Source organism: Cynocephalus volans, chromosome 3 (genome assembly GCF_027409185.1).
Source record: "Cynocephalus volans isolate mCynVol1 chromosome 3, mCynVol1.pri, whole genome shotgun sequence".
NCBI lineage: Eukaryota > Metazoa > Chordata > Mammalia > Dermoptera > Cynocephalidae > Cynocephalus > Cynocephalus volans.
In genome coordinates this window covers 19,072,913-19,093,066 of record NC_084462.1, presented here as the reverse complement: position 1 = coordinate 19,093,066, position 20,154 = coordinate 19,072,913, and the positions used below count along the sequence as shown (strand labels likewise).

The following is a 20,154-nucleotide window of genomic DNA, read 5'->3' as shown; positions in this document are numbered from 1 at the left end:
AAACAAACCCACTGCTCTTCTACGAAGAACTGTAGAAGAAAGAGAGATCTTGGAGCTACGCGAAACTGGCTGCATGATGAGCCGCCTGTCTTCTCCCAGGCTACTCTTCATGCAACTGTGAAAAACAAACTGCAGAATTTACATCTTCAGAATGGGCTATGCCTCCTTCCGGAACATGCAGGTTGGTGCATTCTAACCAGTGGCCGAGGGTGCTTTTGTAGTATTCACAGGATGTCTAAGAAGGTCACAATTAATAACGAAAGTGCAGGGCATCCTCCTCTTACTGGTAGGATATGCTGCCCAGGAGACCGTCTTGGCTAGAACGAGATGATTTTTGTATACAGAAATTACAGGAGAATGTTTCTAAAGGACATAACCCCTACGCTCCTCACAAAGAAACACCCTGCCTATTATTATAAATATTTTATTACTGCACATGCATCCTAAATACTTCTTCTGGCTGAAGCCATGAAGGTGATTTATTTCCATTTGCTCTTCCATGTATTGTGCCTCAGATCTGACACAGAGACTGTGCCCTGGAGGATACAAACTTGCAAACAGAGAGCTGATTTGCAGACTGGAGGATTATTTGGAAATGTTTCCAAGCAAATTCACTTTGGCATGGGTCTTTAATTTCTGAAAACTTTGATATTCACAGGACTATGGTAAAGCACACTCATTTTAGGGCTTTTTTGATTTAAGCTCCTAAAAATACAGATACCACCTTCTCCAGCACTCAATTCTACTGGTTCCATGATGGAAAATCCTTTTAACAGTAGTAATCCTACAAATAGAGAAACGTGCAGTCCCTGATGTAGCCTCATAACATCAGAGAGATTTTATTATTAAACTTTGTGCCCCGAGCCTGCTTCTGTGGGATGACTTTTAAAGTCCTTACTTGACAGCTTCAGCCTAAGGAAACATTTCCCCCACGTGCTGAAAAAAAGCTGGGATGACAAGCATGTGCGGGGCTGGTTGGAGAGGGCAGGCCAATTATTTTCATTAGTTGATGGGTATGGGATAAGAGGTAATGGGCTAAAGCTGGAGCAAGAGCAAGAAGCATGAATGTGACAGAAAACCTCAGCCTTCAAGCAGTAGGAAGCACCAGGATATTTTCTGGAGAGAAGAAACATCAAGCAATTGGGAATTATTCCAGAAGCATCAACAGGAACCAGAGTCCACAGGCCCCCTGCCCACAGGGGACAGAATCTCAGTCTCCTCTTTGCCCTTCTTTGAAAGAGGGAAGGACAGTTGGGACAAGGAGACAAAAGGGGCCCTGAGTGCTAATTCTAGCCCTTTGTGCTCCCCCAGGGATGGCTCATTTAAACCACTTCAGGTAAATAATGATCTGGCTTAGAGAAGAATTCATATCTTGAGGAAAACCTTGAGAAAAGCAATGAGTTGGTTGTGACAGGCAAATATTACATGTGTATAGATAGACATGTATTAAATGATGAATGGATGATTATATAAATACATATATTGGGAACAAGCTGTCCTTCATATACAAAGACAATGGAGTTAAAGAAGCAACACTTTCACAACTTCTTACATTTATCTAAGAAATTAAATTCATCCACTTAAGACCTTTGTTAGCCAAGTATTTACTGATCATACACTCAGAATGAGGCCAGGGTAGGCATTTGGAAGAAGAGAATAATGGATACCTACAGTTACTGTCTCAAAAAGGCTGATAAAATTAACAAATACATCCACAGCAGTACAATCTATTAGAAGAGATTTAATGATTATCCTTTAATACTGCTTTTTTTTTCTTTTTACTTGTGTCAACAAACCACTGCAATTATCACATTCAGTGCAATTTTAAAATTAGTAGATTCGGCAAAGGTGATTTCTTCTGTCAAACACAGCCAAGTTCTGATATTAGTTCTTTCAATATTGTTAAAAGCTTAACCACCCTTTTGGGCAGAGACAGCAAACTGGCCACCCTTCAGCTATAACTGGCCTGTGGATATGTGCATTTGGCCTGCCCTACATTTCAAAATACATTGTTTTCATTTGTTATGTCTAAAAGTTGTCAGATTGTATGTAAAATCCTAGATTTTTGGATTTCCTTGCAATACAAGAAGATCTGGCAATACTGAGCAACATACTAGCATGGTAACAATTAGCTGTAATAATTAAATCTAATTATTATAGTTTTTAATTATGTTTAATAATATGTGCCCCTGGAGAAAACTTAAATGGAATTAAAGGATTTACAGTGAAAAGCACACCTTGCTCCCAACCCATAATACCTCCCCTCCATTCTTTTCCCAAAAAGCAATGGCTGGTGCCAGTCTTGTGTGTATACTTATACTTTATGGTTGGAAGTGCACGGAATGTCTCAGCAAGGCTGTCCACAGGAGCTGTGCTCTCCAGTCTGCTGCAGTCTCCACTACTCCCTAGTTTCACACTCGCCTGATCCTCCTGATTACTGTTGGGCTCCTACAGACATCTGAGTCTGCAACCTTAGTGAAACAGACACTTGACTCTTTATAATGACTGTGTAGAAATGGCCAGTCACAGGCTACTTGCCTGAGGATGTAGCCATGCAGCACTCCATTGTGCTCCGTTTCCGGGGGCGGCTGCCATTGCACCATGATGGACTGATTAGTACGCCCACTGGCCACTATATTTTTGGGGGGAGCACTGGGTGGTTCTTCAGGTAACATCAGCCTAAAAATAAAAGATGAGCAGACGAGTGATGAGTGCCAGAAACAAAGGATTCTCATTTGCATTCTCTATCTTGCTGAATCTTGAGCCTGACTATTTACAAAATTTGGGTGACAAGAAAACCAAAACACACATGATCAAACTGAAGGGAAGTGTGTGAAGTAGTTACAACAAGTCAACATAATAGAAAATCAGTTAAGCAAGCAACAAGGAAGACACAGGAGGTGCCCTTATTCTGTCTCCATAACTCAGTGCCTCAGCTCTTTAAAAAGATTACAAGCTTTAACGAGCCAGCTCACAGGCCTGTAGTCTGAGACCCTTTCCAAATTGTTTTCTTTGGCTCTTTCAACATTTCTTATATCAAACTCCCACATTTTGAAAAAAGTCATTTAGATCGCAACTATTCTACAACTAAAGCCTTTTGAAAGCGCAGGTTGGCTGGGGAGGACTCACTGAGATTTGATGGAGACACTTTCCCATGTCACATCTGAATGAGCTTCTGAAGCAGCCCTCCCAGGGATGAGTGAGCATAAAGACCACTCAGGAATGCAACACTGCCACGGAAACAATGGAGTCATTCAGCTTCCCTCACAACACCCTGCTAGGTGTTTACTTGTCAAGATGGTGGCACTAGCTGCCACCCTGCTGGCAGTCAGGGTGGATAAAGGACATGGAAAACACATAAGCTCTTAATTTCCTGTATACAGAAGGCTATGCTATCAGGAATGACTTATGTAGGGACAGCCAGGACACCACAGGAGAAATCCAAAAAACCTGCCTCAGAGCAATTCGGGAAAACCCAGCTAGTCCAACACATGACTGTTTTCTCTCTTTGTGACAGACTTTTCTGCCCACATTTTTGCCAATATCCCTAAGTGACTCAGGTTGATTACTTTGTTCAATTTCCTCCACCTAATACAATGCTTCTATTTAACTTTCAGGACCAAGCTGCTCCTGTCACCACAAAGAGGGATGGGCTTCACACACCTGCTCGTCTCAGCGCTGTACTGGCCCTTGCCCACTTGATTCACTGCACACACCCTGAATTGATAGGTGCGAGCTGGAGTCAGGCCACTCACAGTGACGCCTGTCATCTCGGGGCCAACATTTGACAGATGCACTTTCCATGGAGAGTCTAAAAGAATGAGCAAAGCAAAATCAAACCCACATAAACTCATGTCTGAATGATAATAAGTGAATGCAAATGTGTTCCCATAAATTATCTCATTTGCTTACCAAGACAGCTCCAAGAGAGGGAGTGGTTACCCCCATTTAACAGATGTGGAGACCAAAGCTCATGGTCACATGGGTAGCAACTAGGGTGCCTGGCGTGAAACTCAGGGTTTCCTACCCCAAATATAGTGTGCTTTCCATTTCCCCCATGCTGCCATCAACAAGTAAAGGAATTTTTTGTTCAACCTGCATACGGCAGTTTTAAAAGAACCAAAATATTCCTGATTCAATATGTAATGGGAAAAGTTCTCTGTCGGCTCACATGGTTAGGCAGATTGCAGATTTGTTTCCCAGAAAAGGATGCTGCACATGCCACTGAATGATAAATAAAAACTATATTCATTAACATTTTAATAAAAGAGGAAATGAGCATGATAAAGACAGATGGGCTGCGCATTTTGCAACCCATCTGTGTGGCAGCCCATTACACCACCACACCCCTGTGTGCCTTTGGCTGGAGAGAGGCATAATGAAATTCACAATTAGTTTCGAATATCTTTCCACCCAACTTTCCGGCAGGTGTGGAAGAGTGACTCTGTCAGCCAAATGCGCCCTTACCCGCAAGGCATCAGAAGGTTCTGCTGGGGATCCTACACCTTTGCAAGATTTTTTTACAGAGTTTACACATGATTTTCAGCCCAATCATTTTGCAGAGTGATGTCCTGGAAAGAACAAGATCTGGCAATGACTTCGAGCATCCACTATCAGTTCTCTTTCTGAATTGCAATGATGCCTGAATTGCATTTTCAAGCTATTAGTGAAGTGAAATATGGGGGAGGGAGGATTCTTGTGGAAATAAAAACGTCTTTCTAGTTCCTCTGAAGTGGTGCTAAAATCCCTCTCACTCACATTGGAGATGGTCAAAAAGAGGCGGCATATGATTTCCACTATGGTGTTAGGCTATGCTCAGATCATAGACTATCCAGCTGCATGTAAACTCCACACATAAAATCACAGCCTCTTCTCCCAAAACCTAAAGAACCATGGAGATTCACAAGGCTTTGCCAGGGTGCTCATCAGAAATGCACTCAGGTTCCTGACAAGCAACCAAGAAAGTAGGCACAAATTGCTCCAAAATGAAAATGAGACTCTCAGTGGTAACTTCTGTTGACTCTCACACAGAGATGTCTATCACTAATTCAGAGTTAGGTGGATTCCTTAACACAAAGTTAAGCTGCTCTGAAGCATGATGCCAGTTGGCTATGAAAATTGAGTCTTTTAAATTATTTCAAATAAAGCTGCTTCCAAAAATGGCTTTCTGGGAATGCAGTCTTCACCACCAGCTGGGCGTTTCAGTGTTCTTGGCTTTTGATTATCAGTGACATGGATAATGAACAGTTGATGAGGATCCCCCTCTATGTTTCCTTTAAAAAAACAATGTGTGCTCCCCAATAAACTATGGAAAAACTCACACCAACTTCTCTCTTCACTTCGGGAGTCTGAGACCCTTCTATTAGCATCAAATGTCTCATGGTGATCTGGTTTTCTAAGCAGAAAAGAGTCATTTGTCAATGCAGAAGATGAAAGAGCCTTCCCTAACAACGGTGTAACTGAACTTGGTTGGTAGGAAGCAGGGCCTCTCCATGCCAAGTCAAGCTTTCAAGGAAATACAGTTTTCATTCTGAAGACAACTGATATATAGTAGAAAACAACATGGAGACCAAAGTTGACTACAAGCTCTTCCACTTACAGTTGTTCAATTCTGTTTGAACTGCTTTTATAAAAATGAGGGACAAATCAAAACCACAATGACATGCCACCTCACACCCATTAGGACAGCTATTACCAAAAAAACCAAACAAACAGAAATAACAGGCGGCGAGCATGTGGAGAGATTCAAACACTTGCACACTGTTGGTGGAATATAAAATGGTGTAGCCACTACAGAAAACAGTATGGTGGTTCCTCAAAAAGTTAAAAATAGAATTACCATATCATATAGCAATTAATTCCCCTTTTGAGTATAACCCAAAAAACTGGAAGCAGGGTTTCAAAGAGATATTTGTATGCCTGTGTTCATACCAGCATTATTTACAATGGCCAAAAAGTGTCCATGGATGGATAAATGGATAAACAAAATGGGGTATATCCATACAACGAATATTATTCAGCTTTTAAAAAGAAGGGAATTCTTACATAAGCTACAACATGGATGAACCTTGAAGACATTATGCTAAGTGAAACAAACCAGTCACAAAAAGACAAATACTGTGTGGCTCGACTTATATGAGAAATCTAAAGTAGTCAAATTCCTGGAGACAGAAAGTGGAAAGGGGATGAAGTGAGGGAGAAATAGGGAGTAATTGTTTAATGAGTGCAGAATTTCCTTTTGCAACATGAAAAGAGATGGATGGTGGTGAGGGGTTCACAACAATGGGAATGTACTTAACATTACTGACCATACACTTAAAAATGGTTAAGATGGTAAATTTTGTTATGTGTATTTTACCACAAATAAAAATGAAAACAAATGGTAAAAAGATGGATAGAAGGAATAACATATAACTCCCAAGACTGCCTGGGTATGAAATAAGATAATGGATATTAGCATCCAGCAAGAAGCCTGGCCGAAGATGGATACTTGGGCCGGATAGCTCCCACTCCCCTCCAGATCCATGCTCCACCCTCTCCATCCTGCCCTGCCCCATGGGCTCCTTTGTGGCTCCCCTGGTACGTCAGGATGAGAGCCAAGTCAGGGCTCTTTCTTCCTTACTGGGAGGTTGCCTCAGACTATGTGAGTCCTTCATCCAAAGGTTCCACAAGCTCTACACAATCTCTCTTTCTGGGTTCTGCAACTCCCATGGTCTCTTTGAACTAAGGGTGGAACTGGCTCTGAGGCTACCAATCCCAGGTTAGTGGGGTTTCCTTCCATCCACACCTCTGTAAACATTTCCTTTCTAAAACTTCCTCCTTGATTATTATAACTCGAGAGTGCCATCAGTTTCCTGAGGGAGCCCTGACTGATATTGTACTCAATAAAACTGTTCTTCCATCATCCCTTTCTTCCTTCAGATTTCACAATGTCTATAAGTGAATGACTCACCTGCTTGGTCAGATTCAAAGAGAATAACAGTCATTTCAGAAAGAGACAAAATCAAAAGGACAGTGTTGTAGCCAGTTGACTGAAAGGATTAATCACAACAGGGAAGGGGCAGAGAGAGCCTCAGGGTGCTGCCTTTCCTGCCCTAGGAGCGATCCTTCTAGTCCCCACCCCACGTGGTCCTCACCATTTGTTCACTGAGAGTGTAAACAGCTCTTGAAAGTCCACACCCCGAGTTGCAGGATCTGCTGCCCAGTTTAATTTGACAACAGGGCCTATTAGTCTTCTTTGTACCTTGGGGCTCTGCTCAGTCCTCCAGTTACATCCACAGAATTCTTTATTTATTCTTTTCCCTCTCCTACTAGAAGATAAAAGATCTGGCAGGAAGAGAGATTAAACTGAAAACTAATACAAATAAACCTGATCCATCTCATGGGCACTCTGATTTGTACCACCAAAAAAAACCCACCAGTGATTTGGAAGGATTTGCTCATTCACAAGCTTCAGAATTGCAAGCTCACTGAGAACTGTTAAAATTTAAATAGCAAGTCTGTTCCTGATAATCAATAAGCAAATCCCTTTAAAAGATTCTTCTCCCAGCTAGTCCTCACGAAAGAGGCTACATGATGCGTGTCTTAGGGACTGGAACATAGAAGAATCTTTTGATAAAGGAAACCATCCGATAAAAGTTTCAATACCTTTCTTCTTTCCCTTTAGGGACTCCTCTTGTGCCTCTGATCTAGAAGACTGAGGAATTTTAGACTTCTCTCATTAGACTATTAAACAACCTCTGTTATACAGAGGGGCATCATTAATCTTTTTCTTTCTTAACAGCAAGACCCAGAATCCACGTGGACTTAATCATTACTCCATTCTGTCTGCTGGCTGAAAAGTTGGTGGTGTTCAATCTTTGAAAATGTACAGGAGCTTTTTCAAATAAAAAAGAGCATTACCATTTTCTCAATGAGGTATAAGTTCTTGGTAGGAGGCTCACATCAGCTCCAGGAGTATGAACAGAGGGGCCTTGAGCTCTTGGCTCCTCATCATGTTGGCCTTCCCAACAGAGGCCCTTTCAATTTTGCATTATCTTGCTTAAGGAGAGCTCCAAAATTACATAAGCCACACTAAACTTGGACCCATCCTGAGAACCATGTGTCCACCTCCCAGACCACATTTTTCACAACATAAAAGTAATACAAAATGGTAAACTTTATGTGATATATATTTTGTGTGTATGTATATTTGTATGAGTATTTGTATGTATGTATATGTTTGTGTGTATATGTATATACATGTATATTATGTACACCACAAAAAAGTAATATAAGTTCATTAGCAACACTTCAGAAAATAAAGAGGATGAGAAAAAAATAAAACAAGCATATGTCCTTATGGAAGTTGTGCTTTTAAACAATTCTCATGGTTGTTCCAGTGATTTCTGTAATTATTTTCAAATTTTTCAGACTCCAACCTATATTTTAGTGTTCGGCTCAATGAGTTATTGAGATTAGTTTGGTGGATTGAACAATGTTTGCTTCCTCATATTAAAATGCTCATAAATTATTGTCATGTGAACAGAGACACAGAATTTCAAAGCCCAGGCAACAAGTAATCTCCATAGATTCTACTGCTTAGCATCAGGTTGCAGAATGAATCCCCACTCCGAGCCACTCGTCCAGGCTGGAGTCTGAGAACTCAGAGACAGGCAAACCTAGTAGACGTCTAAGGAAAAGCTTCTCTTGGTCTAGTCAAAGCTCATCTGGGCATTAAAAGAGAAGCATAGATAATAACTAGTTCTGCAAAGGTTAAATAAAATTTTTCTAAGGATTCTAGTTTAAAAACTATTAGAAGAATGAAAGAAACATTTGTAATTTTTAGTGGCACTATTGAATTTTAAGCTTAAGGTAGTAGAGAAAACATTTGTAGCATAGACTGTACTCCTGCAAAAGGATTGTGAGGCCCTCTGGATGGCTGTGACTCTATCAAGCACTAGACATATTTAAAACATGTCAGCACAAACACAGTCTTGAAAGAATGTTGTGACATAGACCCACTCATGGAAACCCTGAGAAATAAGATTGAGACCACAGGAGGGATAGGCCACAAGCCACTAAAGATGCCTGAGAAAGAAAGAGACTAAGACCAGACAGAGACTTCATAGAACAGGGAGAAGGACTGTGAAATGGATGGGAATTTTCTACCTAAAACAAAACACCAAAGAGTAAACAGTTAAGATGCAGTTTGAGATCATTCACTTTAGGAAGGCTTTCTCTGCTGTACGTGTCTTTACGGAAATAATAAAACTCTGCACGGTTAGGGTTAAAATGCACCAAGTTTTGCCTTAAAAGTTAAGAACTAAAGAGCTGACATATTTAGGAAATACACAAAACCCCCAGCAAAGGGACGTGAACAAATCCCAGGGACAGACTTTGGGGCCTTCAGCTGTTCATATCCAAGGGACTGTGGCCTCCGGAGCTGCAGGTCAGGGGCACCAAAGGTGACCCATCAAAGGACTGGGCTTTGGCTTAGGCCCATGAAGAGACAAATGCTCTCAGGAGGGTGTGGGCCAATATGCTGGAGAAGCCATTCCCTCCAAAGAAGTGAAAAGAGGATAAAATAGGGATTAGACAAATCCAGAAGTTCAGGGGAACTCAGCCTTGGATAGGAGACCTATTACAATGATGGTGGTAAACCTCCCCAAGGCAGGCAAGGAGATGGATCTAACCTTGGCTGGCAGGCTACAGGAGGGAGCAGGTGGCCCTCTCTGGATGGAAGCTGGCCCAGCCTTAGAAACCACAAGCCATAGGGGCCAGTCTCTAGTCTGTACTGAGCAGCCACAGCAGACATACCAGTGTAGGAAGTTATGTCAGTCTGCAGGACAAGCTTGGGCAGAGCCTTCCAGACAGTGAGGACCAACAGAGGATGTGGGGCACATTGGGCTCCCACCCACTCCTCATCTTGCCTGAGGGCAGGGAGCTAACCAAGGAGTGAACTCTGAAGCCCTCCACCTCACCCCTCTCCGGGCCCATAACAAGGCAATGGCCCTCCCTTCCCTACCTGTGACAGGCACTGTCTCCCTGCATGCATTTTAAAATGGGAGAAAATACTATTAAAGTGAGGCTCAATATGCAAGAGCCCAAAGAAAAATGAGCTAAAACATAAAATACTCCCTAATAACTCTGCGACTATTAAGAAATACCTATGTGAGATATGCTTCAAAGACAGCATTAAAACGATTTGAAGCATAAAGAACAAAGCCTCTTTGCCATTTTGGCAAACAAAACAGCACAAAGCCCATCAGCTTTTAAGTGCATAATAGCAAATGGGGATGAAGATGTTTAACACATTGTGCAGTGACAGTCGGGAGCGGCTTTCACACCCAAGCAAATGAGCTCATGGAGAGCGGAGTGCAAGACAGCTGATGGTTCAGTACATGAAAAGACACCTGCGGCAGCAGAAGAAAGAACTGCGCTTCCAGCTTAGAAATTCTCTATGTGGAGGAAGAGTCCACTCCCCCAAAGACACTGGGGTAGGAGCTTGGGAGAGGCACTGGGCTTTGGAGAATGTTTTCTAAGAGCTAGTCTTGGACCAGCAGCTGGCATAACTAAGCCATGCTTAAGAAAGCAGAGATGAATTGGTAAAGATAAGGAGCAGATCACTGTCAGCACTAGAATGTTCCACACTTGAGGAAAGGCAAACTGCCCATAGGATATTACAACCTGAATCCCCAAAGGACAGGCAAACTGCCTGTAGGATATTGTGACCCAAACCACAAAACATCATTTCAAACTCAGCATGCTTCGATCAAGCTAATGCATGCTCTGCCCGGACGAGTGCTCCTCAGGACCAGCGGACCTGAGGTTCCAACCATCCTCGGCCCTCTCCTTCCTGGAGGAATCTAAGCAGCAATTCAGGAATGACTGACCTTCCTGCACAAGGCCCTCAGCCTCCCATGCTCTCCCACTCCTTGAACTTTACACACAGTTTCCTGTACAAACTTCTGGGTTAATTTTGCTAAAAACTTGTTTTCACACAACACGCCTTCCTCAACAGCTTTCTATGCCTCTCTGTTTTGTAAGGCTCTGGTCTGGCATTGTTTGGTCTCTCTGTATTCCTCACAGGCCTCCCTTTTCAGTGTGGAACGATATATGCTAGGCTGCTAGCAATGGTCACTCATGGTGGAGGAAGATAAGAAATTCTTCCTTTATTCATCTTGCATTATTTCTCTAGCATCAGTGAGAATGTATTCCTTTGTACCTAAAAATATATTATCATATAGAGTTGTTTTTTTTTTAAGTAGTCCATTTCAGCCTTGCCTCCAGCTTCTCCTGCTCCAAAGAACTTTCTGCTCCAACTCACTTGGCCTGGAAAATTTCCTAGACAACCAATTTGCTGTCTTGCATCCAAGCCTCTGCCGTTCTTGGCCACCATTCTCCCTTGTCAAGGCACCACTACATCCAAATCCAGCCCATACAGTTCAAGGCCCACTTCCATGGGTGTCCTCCCTGATCTCTGCTTCCTGCAGTGACTGCCCCTTTGATGGTCCCAATTCTCAGTGCCACTTCTCTTCCAATTGATTATGTACTAACTTATGCCATCTCTTGTGCTCCTGGATTTGTTATTTAATTTTGTGAGTGTTTTGTGCTTCCCAAATTGCATTTATGCTCTTCCAGGTATCTCCCTGTGTCTAATACTGTCAGACAGGAGTGACAACACAATTTACAGATTTGCCTGAAGTTGCTATGCTCTGTATCCCAAGGCAATGAGGAGAAAAAAAAATAAAGGCAAAAAGGCTGATGGCTCCATTTGCACATGGGCCTGCCCCTCAAGTATGTTAACATAAGATTTGTGTGTGTGTGCATGTATAAAGAGGTACGTTTCGTACTTGTAAAGAGGACTTACAGATCTTCTAAAGTGAAATATACATAAAATTGAATGATAAAGTGAAAATAAAAATACACAAAAATAAATCTGAAATTATTAAGGAGAAGACAGAGAGATGGTTTAAGCACCAGGGATGACTTAAGCACTTCAGTTAGGCACTCACTTTAGCTTTGGGCTTCCTGACAACCAAGGCAAAAAGGAAACATTGAATGGCAGAGTTTCAGAAGCTCCTAAGTTCATCAAAACAAACAAGCATTCTCTCAGCAGCAGAGACAGCTATTGTATGGAACTATACGTGAGAGACAGTGAATGTTGCAGAAGACACAGAAATGTTCTTCCAATTTGACATTCCTTCCAGCACATTTTTAGAAAAGATGGAGATATGGTATTAACTCCTAATTTTTAGAAGACAGTGTTTCTTTCTGAGTTAAAGAAAAGTGCATTGATTTCAAATTGGATGCTAGGGAACGCTGGGTCGTGGGTGGAGACCAAGCCCCTCAGAGCATCAGCTCTGAAACCTTTCCAGAGGGCAGGGCCTCAGGAATTCAGGCCAGAGCTCGGAAACTGCAGAATATTCATATATTGAAGTTTCCCATGTAAGTCATATGGTATTTATAAATGTAACATTTAGTTATGTCAAAAATAATCTGCTTAGAAATAAGAAGTTTCCCTACACAATTTTTTAAATCCTAAGAATTAGGAATGGGAGAATGTTACATGATGAAAAATCACTCTTTCAAATCAATATCATATTCATTTATATGAAGTTCAAAAAAAGGCAAAACTAATCTATGGGGATAGAAGTCAGAAGAGTGTTTGCCTTTGAAGGAGGAAGACTGACTGGAAATGTACACAAAGGAAATTTCGGCATGCTGAAAATGATTTGTATTTTGTTTTAAGTGTGGGCTACATATGTGTGTGTGTATATATATATATTTGTCAAAACTCAATTAAGATCTCTTACATGAACATCATATCTCAATAAACAAGAAAAAAATCAATATTACATATTAACCGGAAAATCCTAGTAGACATTGAGATTAGGGGAAAAACAACAATAAAAGATGCTGCTCTGCCAATTATTATTTTAAATTATTCTGACCAACCCAGTAAGATATGAAAAACAAAGAGAAAACAATACATTTTTATTGTTTGGAGAAGATTTGATTGTCTACTTTGAAAACCAAGAGCATCAACTGAAAAATTATAAGAATAATAAGAAAATATGGAAAACGGCTGGATGGAAAATAAATGCCTAAACATCACTAGCTTTCTTATGCTCCAATAACTAGTTAGAAGATGAAGCAGGGGGGGAAATTCTATTTACAACAGCAGCAAGACAAAATCTTACAACTTTAACAAAAAAGTATAGAGCCTATGGATATAAACCTGCAAAATTCACTAAGCAATATAAAAGAAGGAATGAACAAACGGAGAAGCACATTACCTTCTGGATGGAAAGACAAAATTACTAAGAAGTTGGTTCTCATAAAACTCATTATAAGTTTAACGTGATTAAAAATTTAACAGGGCTATTTTTGAAACATCGCAAAATAATTCCAATTTTTTTTCTGGAAGAATAAACAGTGACAAGAAATAAATTTTGAAAAGATGAAGTGACTTGTTTTATCAGTCATTAAAACATACTTCGGAGCTAAAACACTTAAGTACTGTAAAACTGGCAGAAAAACAGATGATGGATCAATGCAACCAAATAAATCCCAAACAGACTTTTGTAAAAACAGGTCCCCTTAATACATGAAAAAGGGAACAACACAAATAAATGGATTATTCAATAAGTCATATTGGAAAAATGGATTATTTGGAAGAAAGAAAAAGTCACGTCAGAATACATAACATATCTAAATTTCAGATAAATTTGAGTTAAATACATTAAAAATTAAAGCTTTAACAACAAAGTAAAAATCTATAAGAATATTGATTTTATGCTTGATAGTCTTGAAATATCTAAACAAAAGTAAGAAAAGAAATCATAAAGGAAAATATCAATAGATTTAACTACATAAAAATCAAGCACTTCTGTATGTCAAAAATAATGCACAAAAATTAAGGGTAAAAAGCAAATTGAAAAAATACTTGTCATAAATGACAGAAAATAACCCCTAAGACCTTGATAGAAAAATGGGGGAAAGGAAATTAACAGATCATAGCAAAGAAAGTGCGAAAAGCCAACCAATTTGGAAAAATATGTTCGAATGTACTAGTAGTCAAAGAAATGCAAACTAAAACAACTATCAGAAGACCTGAAACTCAGAACCATAAATAGGAGAAAATCTTTGCAAAATTAGTAAAATTATTAAAATAATTCCATTCTAGATATTTTCATTAGTGTTGCCACCATGTCTTTGCTGCTGCAAAGGGCTAACTTTGCCTATGGGGTAATTCAGCACTGCTGAGGCAACTCAGGAGGGAAGAGACTGGGGACAGTGACTCCTAAAAGAGGAGATTGGACAGCACCTCCCAGAGAAGGCTGGGGACAGCGTCTCCTAGAGGAGGAGACTGGAGACAGTGCCTCAAGACCAGGGACAACACCTAAGAGGAGCTGCTAAGTAGGAGCTGACCAGACAAAGGCAAAAGGGCAGGAACAGGGAGAGAACTCCCAGATGTCCTGAGCAAAGATCCAGTGGCACTGAATATTTGGTGTGCTAGGGAAACTATCAGCAATGCCTTGTTGCCAAAGCATGAAAAGCAAAGCAACAAGTGGCTGATGATAAATCTGGAGAGGAAGGTGGCAGTCAGATGATAAATGGTACTATATACCATGCTAATAAGCCTAGTATTTATTCTTCAAGCAATGGGAAGTTCTATCTAGGAGGAAATTGGGGCTAGCAATCTGGTTAGAAGATGGGCTGAGGACTAGTCTTTGGGCTGTGTTTGAAATAGAAGTACTTTGGGGGAGCCAATGGTGATTATGGGAGAATCTGAGCCTCACTGCCCAATGCCCCCAGTGGCATCTTCTCTGCAGAGCCTCTGAAGGGTTTCTTTCAAGCAGAGTTCACTTGGTCAAGTCTGTATTCCATAGAGCTCCATCTGGTGGCTCAATGAAGGATAAATTTGAGGAGGACAAATCCATGGATTAGTGTGCTGGTGATTAGCCAGTCAGGGTCAGTGGTTGCAGAAATGGAGAGGGCAATGGATTAGATAAAAATTTATGATGTAAAACCAATAGAATGTACTGATTTATTTGTGGGAGATAGGGAATGGAAAAGGAGTCAAGAATGATGTTATATTTCTAACTTGGAAGAGGAACAACTTTGGGGGTAGATGATAAGTTCTATTTTAGACAGTTTGAGTTTGATAAGCCTATAGGACATCAAGGTGTAGATGTCTGGAAGACATTTTGTCACAATAATCTGAGGCTCAGTGGTTGGAAACACACATCAGGGACTTGCAACATGTGGGTGAACCATGAATCATGGACAGACATGAGATCACTAGGGAAAGCACATGGGATGAGACCAGTCTACTGCGAAAGAGAAACCAAGGAAAACCAACATTTTAGGGGCAGGAGAGGAAATAGTCTTCAGATGATTCAGAGAAATAAGAGAATAAGAGGTAAGAATGAACAGGAAGACAGAAGCCAAGACACAGAAACCAAGAGTTCTGAGGAAATTGAGTGATCAAGAGCATTGAATGAAGAGCAATTCAAGGAGATGTGGACTGAGCAGTGATCACTGGATCCATCCTTTGGAACAGTATGACATGGCTTCAGTAGAAAAGAGTGGGTGGAATGAATGAGAAGTTAGGAGGTGGAGATAATTAACAGAGCCCACTCCTTTAAGGTAGAAGAAGCCAGGAGAGAGGGAGAACTTGCAGACAGAGGGCCGAGAAAAATTAAATAATGAATCCAAGTACAGGGGGAGTTTGGGAAGTGGGAGTGAAACCAAGGGCATGAGTGGAAGGCTGGCTTTCAGCATACAAAGGACTGTTGTGATTATTTTTATTCTTTGTGCTTTAAACAATTTCTAAATTTTTATCAATGCACATATATAAATTTAATAATAAAAAGTACAAATTTATATTTTAACTAAATTTAAATTATAAGGTATAATACAAAATCACAACCATAAATACTCATATCTATTAAAAAGCTAAGAGTAGAACTAAATAAGATGAAGTATTCTGAGTTTTTCATGTAAGTATTCTCGTTACCTCCAAGAACTTACCAGAAGACATGTGGCAGCAGGTGCCAAAGATTTAGAAAAAATCACGGGAAAAAGATTTAATTTTTCTTAGTAATTGGTAAAAGACTGCTATTATTCTATTTCAGCAGTGGGATTCCTTAGTCCAGTCCATGGAAAACATGCAAGGGCTCAGTTTGAGAGCTAGTATTACCTCTACCAAATATCAGCATTACCATGGAAACTTGTGGCAACTCTTGCATTAGATGAGCATCTACGCTTCTGATACTGTATGATGCTGATTCACTCATGTTAAAGAATAAATATTTAAAAAGGTAAAATCATGTCTCTATACAAATATAAAATGAACATGTATCAAAGATTTTAGTTAACTCATTAATTTATGAGGGAACCTATAAGATGTTACAACTATATCAAAGAAATTGAACAACACACACATACTGATGATGCTAAAATGAATTTTTAAAAAATGCAAAACTAGTCAATATCTGCAGAGTAATAGCCAATTACATTTTATAGGACAAAATTTATTTGCATTTCCGTGGATGAGAATCATTTGCATTACTACAAGTTTTCTACAATTTACGGAGTTGTAAAATAGCCCAAAGACAATGAAAACTGCAGGTCCCTAGGAATCAGATAACACTGAAGGGTGCTAAGACAGCCAGTAATCTATTCTTTTTTATTTGGAACACTGCAAAGTCTTTCGCAATTTTTTCCTGACATTCTTCCCACTTGTGATCACAACAATCTCAAAGGAAGATCATTCTTGATCATAACTAACAAACATTTTAGAGAATGGGCCAAATGCTTTCACTGTTCAACAGAATTCTCGGGCTATTTATATGTCCTTGCTATCAAACCATCAAAAATCCCTGTGCTCTCTCAACAGAGGGATCCCCCAGCCTCCTTCACCCACTATCTGGCCTGACCCTCTGCATTCCTCAGACCACAGGTGGGTACCTTGAACCAAGCCCTAGGACACTACTGCCCCTCTCTGAGCCTCTGGCTTACTAAAGAGGCACCGGGAACAAGAGAACCATTAAACTCCACAGACAGCAAACTACAGGATGATTGTAGAAGACCAAACATATTGTCCATATAGGGTTTCCACTTTAGTCAAGTGCATGGACAAAGGCTCAGTTCAAGCTCTAGAGTTCTACTCTGTAAATACCTGAAGAGGCCCTTTGGCAGTGGCAGGAATGTCATAAGAGCAGGTGTTAAGAAGCAGCAGTCTCAGCCCCTAAACCACAACAGGATCCACAGTTTTCAGAAGAATGGCATCCCAATCAGCATGCCAGGAGGCGCTGGCTGCACAGGGTCTCCCAAGTAGCAAGACCTACTGGATAGTTATTTAGTCTTGTTCACTTGCATAGCGCTGACTGTAGGTCAAATATAATTTCCATTTTACTGTACTTGCTGCTAAGCTGTTCTTTCTGGCTATAATTAGCCAGCACATTCAACTATTTCTTAAGGGCATTCATTCCTAATAAAAATAAAAACCAGATTGTTGGCCCAGATGATGGTGCCAGTCTTCATATTTGCTGTGGCAGGAAGACATGTGACCAACCAATTGGTAGCAGCACACACTGCTTCAGCCAAGGTCACAGATGCGTTTTATGCAGTTGAAATCAGGGATAGCCAAGACACAACCATTCTAGATTCTTCATGAAATAATACCTACATTAGAGGCTCTGAGGCAAAAACAGTTGGGAATCTCAGGCAGCTACGAGACTGGTCCAGTACAGAGAGCCAGAGGCTAATGAAAGACTAATCATGCTCTCTGTCACCTTCTCAGGGAAATGAAGCAACTGGACACCTACACAGTTTGTTCAATAAGTGCCAGGCACTCTGTTGGATAACATAGGTAAAAAGAGTATTGATACTTGTACCCTGCCTATGCCTAAGGAGTTCACGGTCTTGCCAGAAGACTGACATATAAACCAGTAACTATTATACAATCTACTAAATACTCAAAAGGGAATATATAATTTGGTATAGGAACGCTAAGGAGAGAAAAATTAATCCTGCCGGTGCATGATGGGGTTGTGGGTCAGGAAAAGATATGGAGGAGAAGTGTATTTAAGCTGGGCCATTAAGAATGAGGAAGAATCTTCCCAGGCAGACACTGTCACACAACAACCAGTAATTTCTTGAGTCACATTTGACAACTAGCTGCTCCTGAACATGCCTCGAGATCTGGCACTTAGGGGCCTTTGCTGATGCTGTCCCCCTTGTTCTCTATCTGGCTCAAGTTTCATGGCATTTCCCCTTTGAAGATTTTCTCTGATTTATCTCCCATCCAGTCACTCTCTTACGGTGGTCCCACAGCACTTTGCAGATACCTTGGCGGGAGCACATTATGTGAGGGATGTATTAATGTGTCTGACTGTCTCCTTGCTCTTCATAGTTCAGACTAATCATTTCATCTCTGCATCCCAGTACCCAGCAGAGTGCCTGGTATAGAGCAGATGCCCAATCAAAATTTATTTTTGCATGGATGGATGGATGAGTGGGTGGACGGACGTATGGCTACACATACAAGTTGCTTCATATTTAGGCAAGACCGAGGAACCAATCATGCAATTAGTTGAGAAAATAGTTGCTATGGCTTTGTGAAACAATGCCTTATGTTATGTAAACTGGGAAGATAGAACACTTTCCTTTCGGAAGATGGTCCATGACTATAATTTTGAGTCCATTATGAGGGGAATCTACTAGAGAGATTCACTTCAGTTGATATGTCAAGTACCTACTAAATGCTAGGGACTAGGACACAAAGGGGAATAAAACACAGCCCTCAGTCTCAAGGGGATGAATACCCAATGGAGATTGTCTTTACAACAGATATTCTTCAGAATTCTGATGACAAGATCTCTGCTCCTGTCACATTCTCTCCATACATATCATCATCAAGTACTATTCTACCTACAGGCCACATCCTCAGGAAAACATTATCTTCTCACAAAGGTTATTTTAATAAGCAATGCCAGTCCCTTCCCTCTTTGATCAGAGCTGTTGTGCTATAACTAAGATGGATGTCCATAGGTAGATGGGGTTCCATCACATCTTACTCTCTCTTGGAGGAAAGAGGACAGATCAGTAGTGAGAGATGCTCACGAGAAAGGGGGAGAAGGGCCTGGACTCTGGCACCTGGCTGAGATGGTGCTCAAGGCTGAAGCTGTTGTAGCCAAGAGTGAAAACTCAGCAACTCAAGAAATGGAAATAAAATACTGCCTCTGGGACTTCCCTCACTGACCTGGTCTGGGTGGTACCCAATTCAAATAAAGGCTCTTCAGCTTCACAGAGCAGGTTCCTTGAATCTCCACACAGACTGAAACCTGGGTGCGGCTTGCCATCCTAAGTTGGCATTCACCACAAAGCCCTCACTGAAGTGCAAAAGGGAAGACTCTTCTCCCTGAAACTTCTCTGTAGATACTGACGTCCAAGAAGAGCACAGGCTCTGGAGTCAGACAGCCTGGGGAGAATCACTTCTTCACCCATTACTAGCTGTGTGACCTTGGGCCCCTGACTTCCACTCTCTACACATCCATCTCCTTAGCTATAAAATGAAAATCAAACAGCGTCTGCTGTGCTATGAGCAGTGTTATCATCAGTAGGGAAATCTATCATGTGAGAGGGTAAGGAGGTATGAAACATAATTAGGAGAAATAAAGTTAGTTGTGTCAGTAATTACAGGAAGTGTGTATAGGTTGGCACTGAGCTTGGGCAGAGCTGTAGCAGAACTGTAGGACGTTTCTGCCTATGAAACGGGAGCAGTGCCAAAAATGCATGTGGAGTTTCACCAAGTAGAGTTGGGTTTCAGTGGAGGGTACATTGAGAAAGCATTCCTAGCTGTCCTGAAATCAAGGACACATTTAGAACACAAGTGTCATCATAAAACAAACCACAGGCCAAATGAAGCTGACCACCGTAAAGGCCAAGCTACTTGTGGTCTGGCTAGCTCTGCCATGGCGGAGGCCCAGGGAAGGAGTCTAGAATAAACGATGAGATAATAAAGGAAGGACTCCAGCTTAGGTATTAAAAGGTTAAATTGAGCTGACATGCTGGAGAGGTTCTTTGGGGAGGTAATGGGTAATCATGAAGGATAACCATCTCGCCCTGTGAGCATTCCAGGTAAGAGAACAGGTTCTGAGA

At 41.0% G+C, this 20,154-nt stretch overlaps 1 protein-coding gene across 1 annotated transcript in view; it reads right to left on the bottom strand.

Annotated features, from left to right (window-relative positions):
- The window catches only part of SDK1 (sidekick cell adhesion molecule 1), a 983,203-nt gene that overhangs the window by 214,056 nt on the left and 748,993 nt on the right, over positions 1-20,154 (bottom strand). Inside the window, exons 15-16 of the mRNA XM_063090679.1 lie at positions 3,664-3,811; positions 2,539-2,679 (exon numbers count right to left, since the gene is read on the bottom strand). Of these exons, the coding sequence (XP_062946749.1) occupies positions 2,539-2,679; positions 3,664-3,811 (289 nt within the window). The remainder of the gene's footprint in view (positions 1-2,538; positions 2,680-3,663; positions 3,812-20,154) is intronic.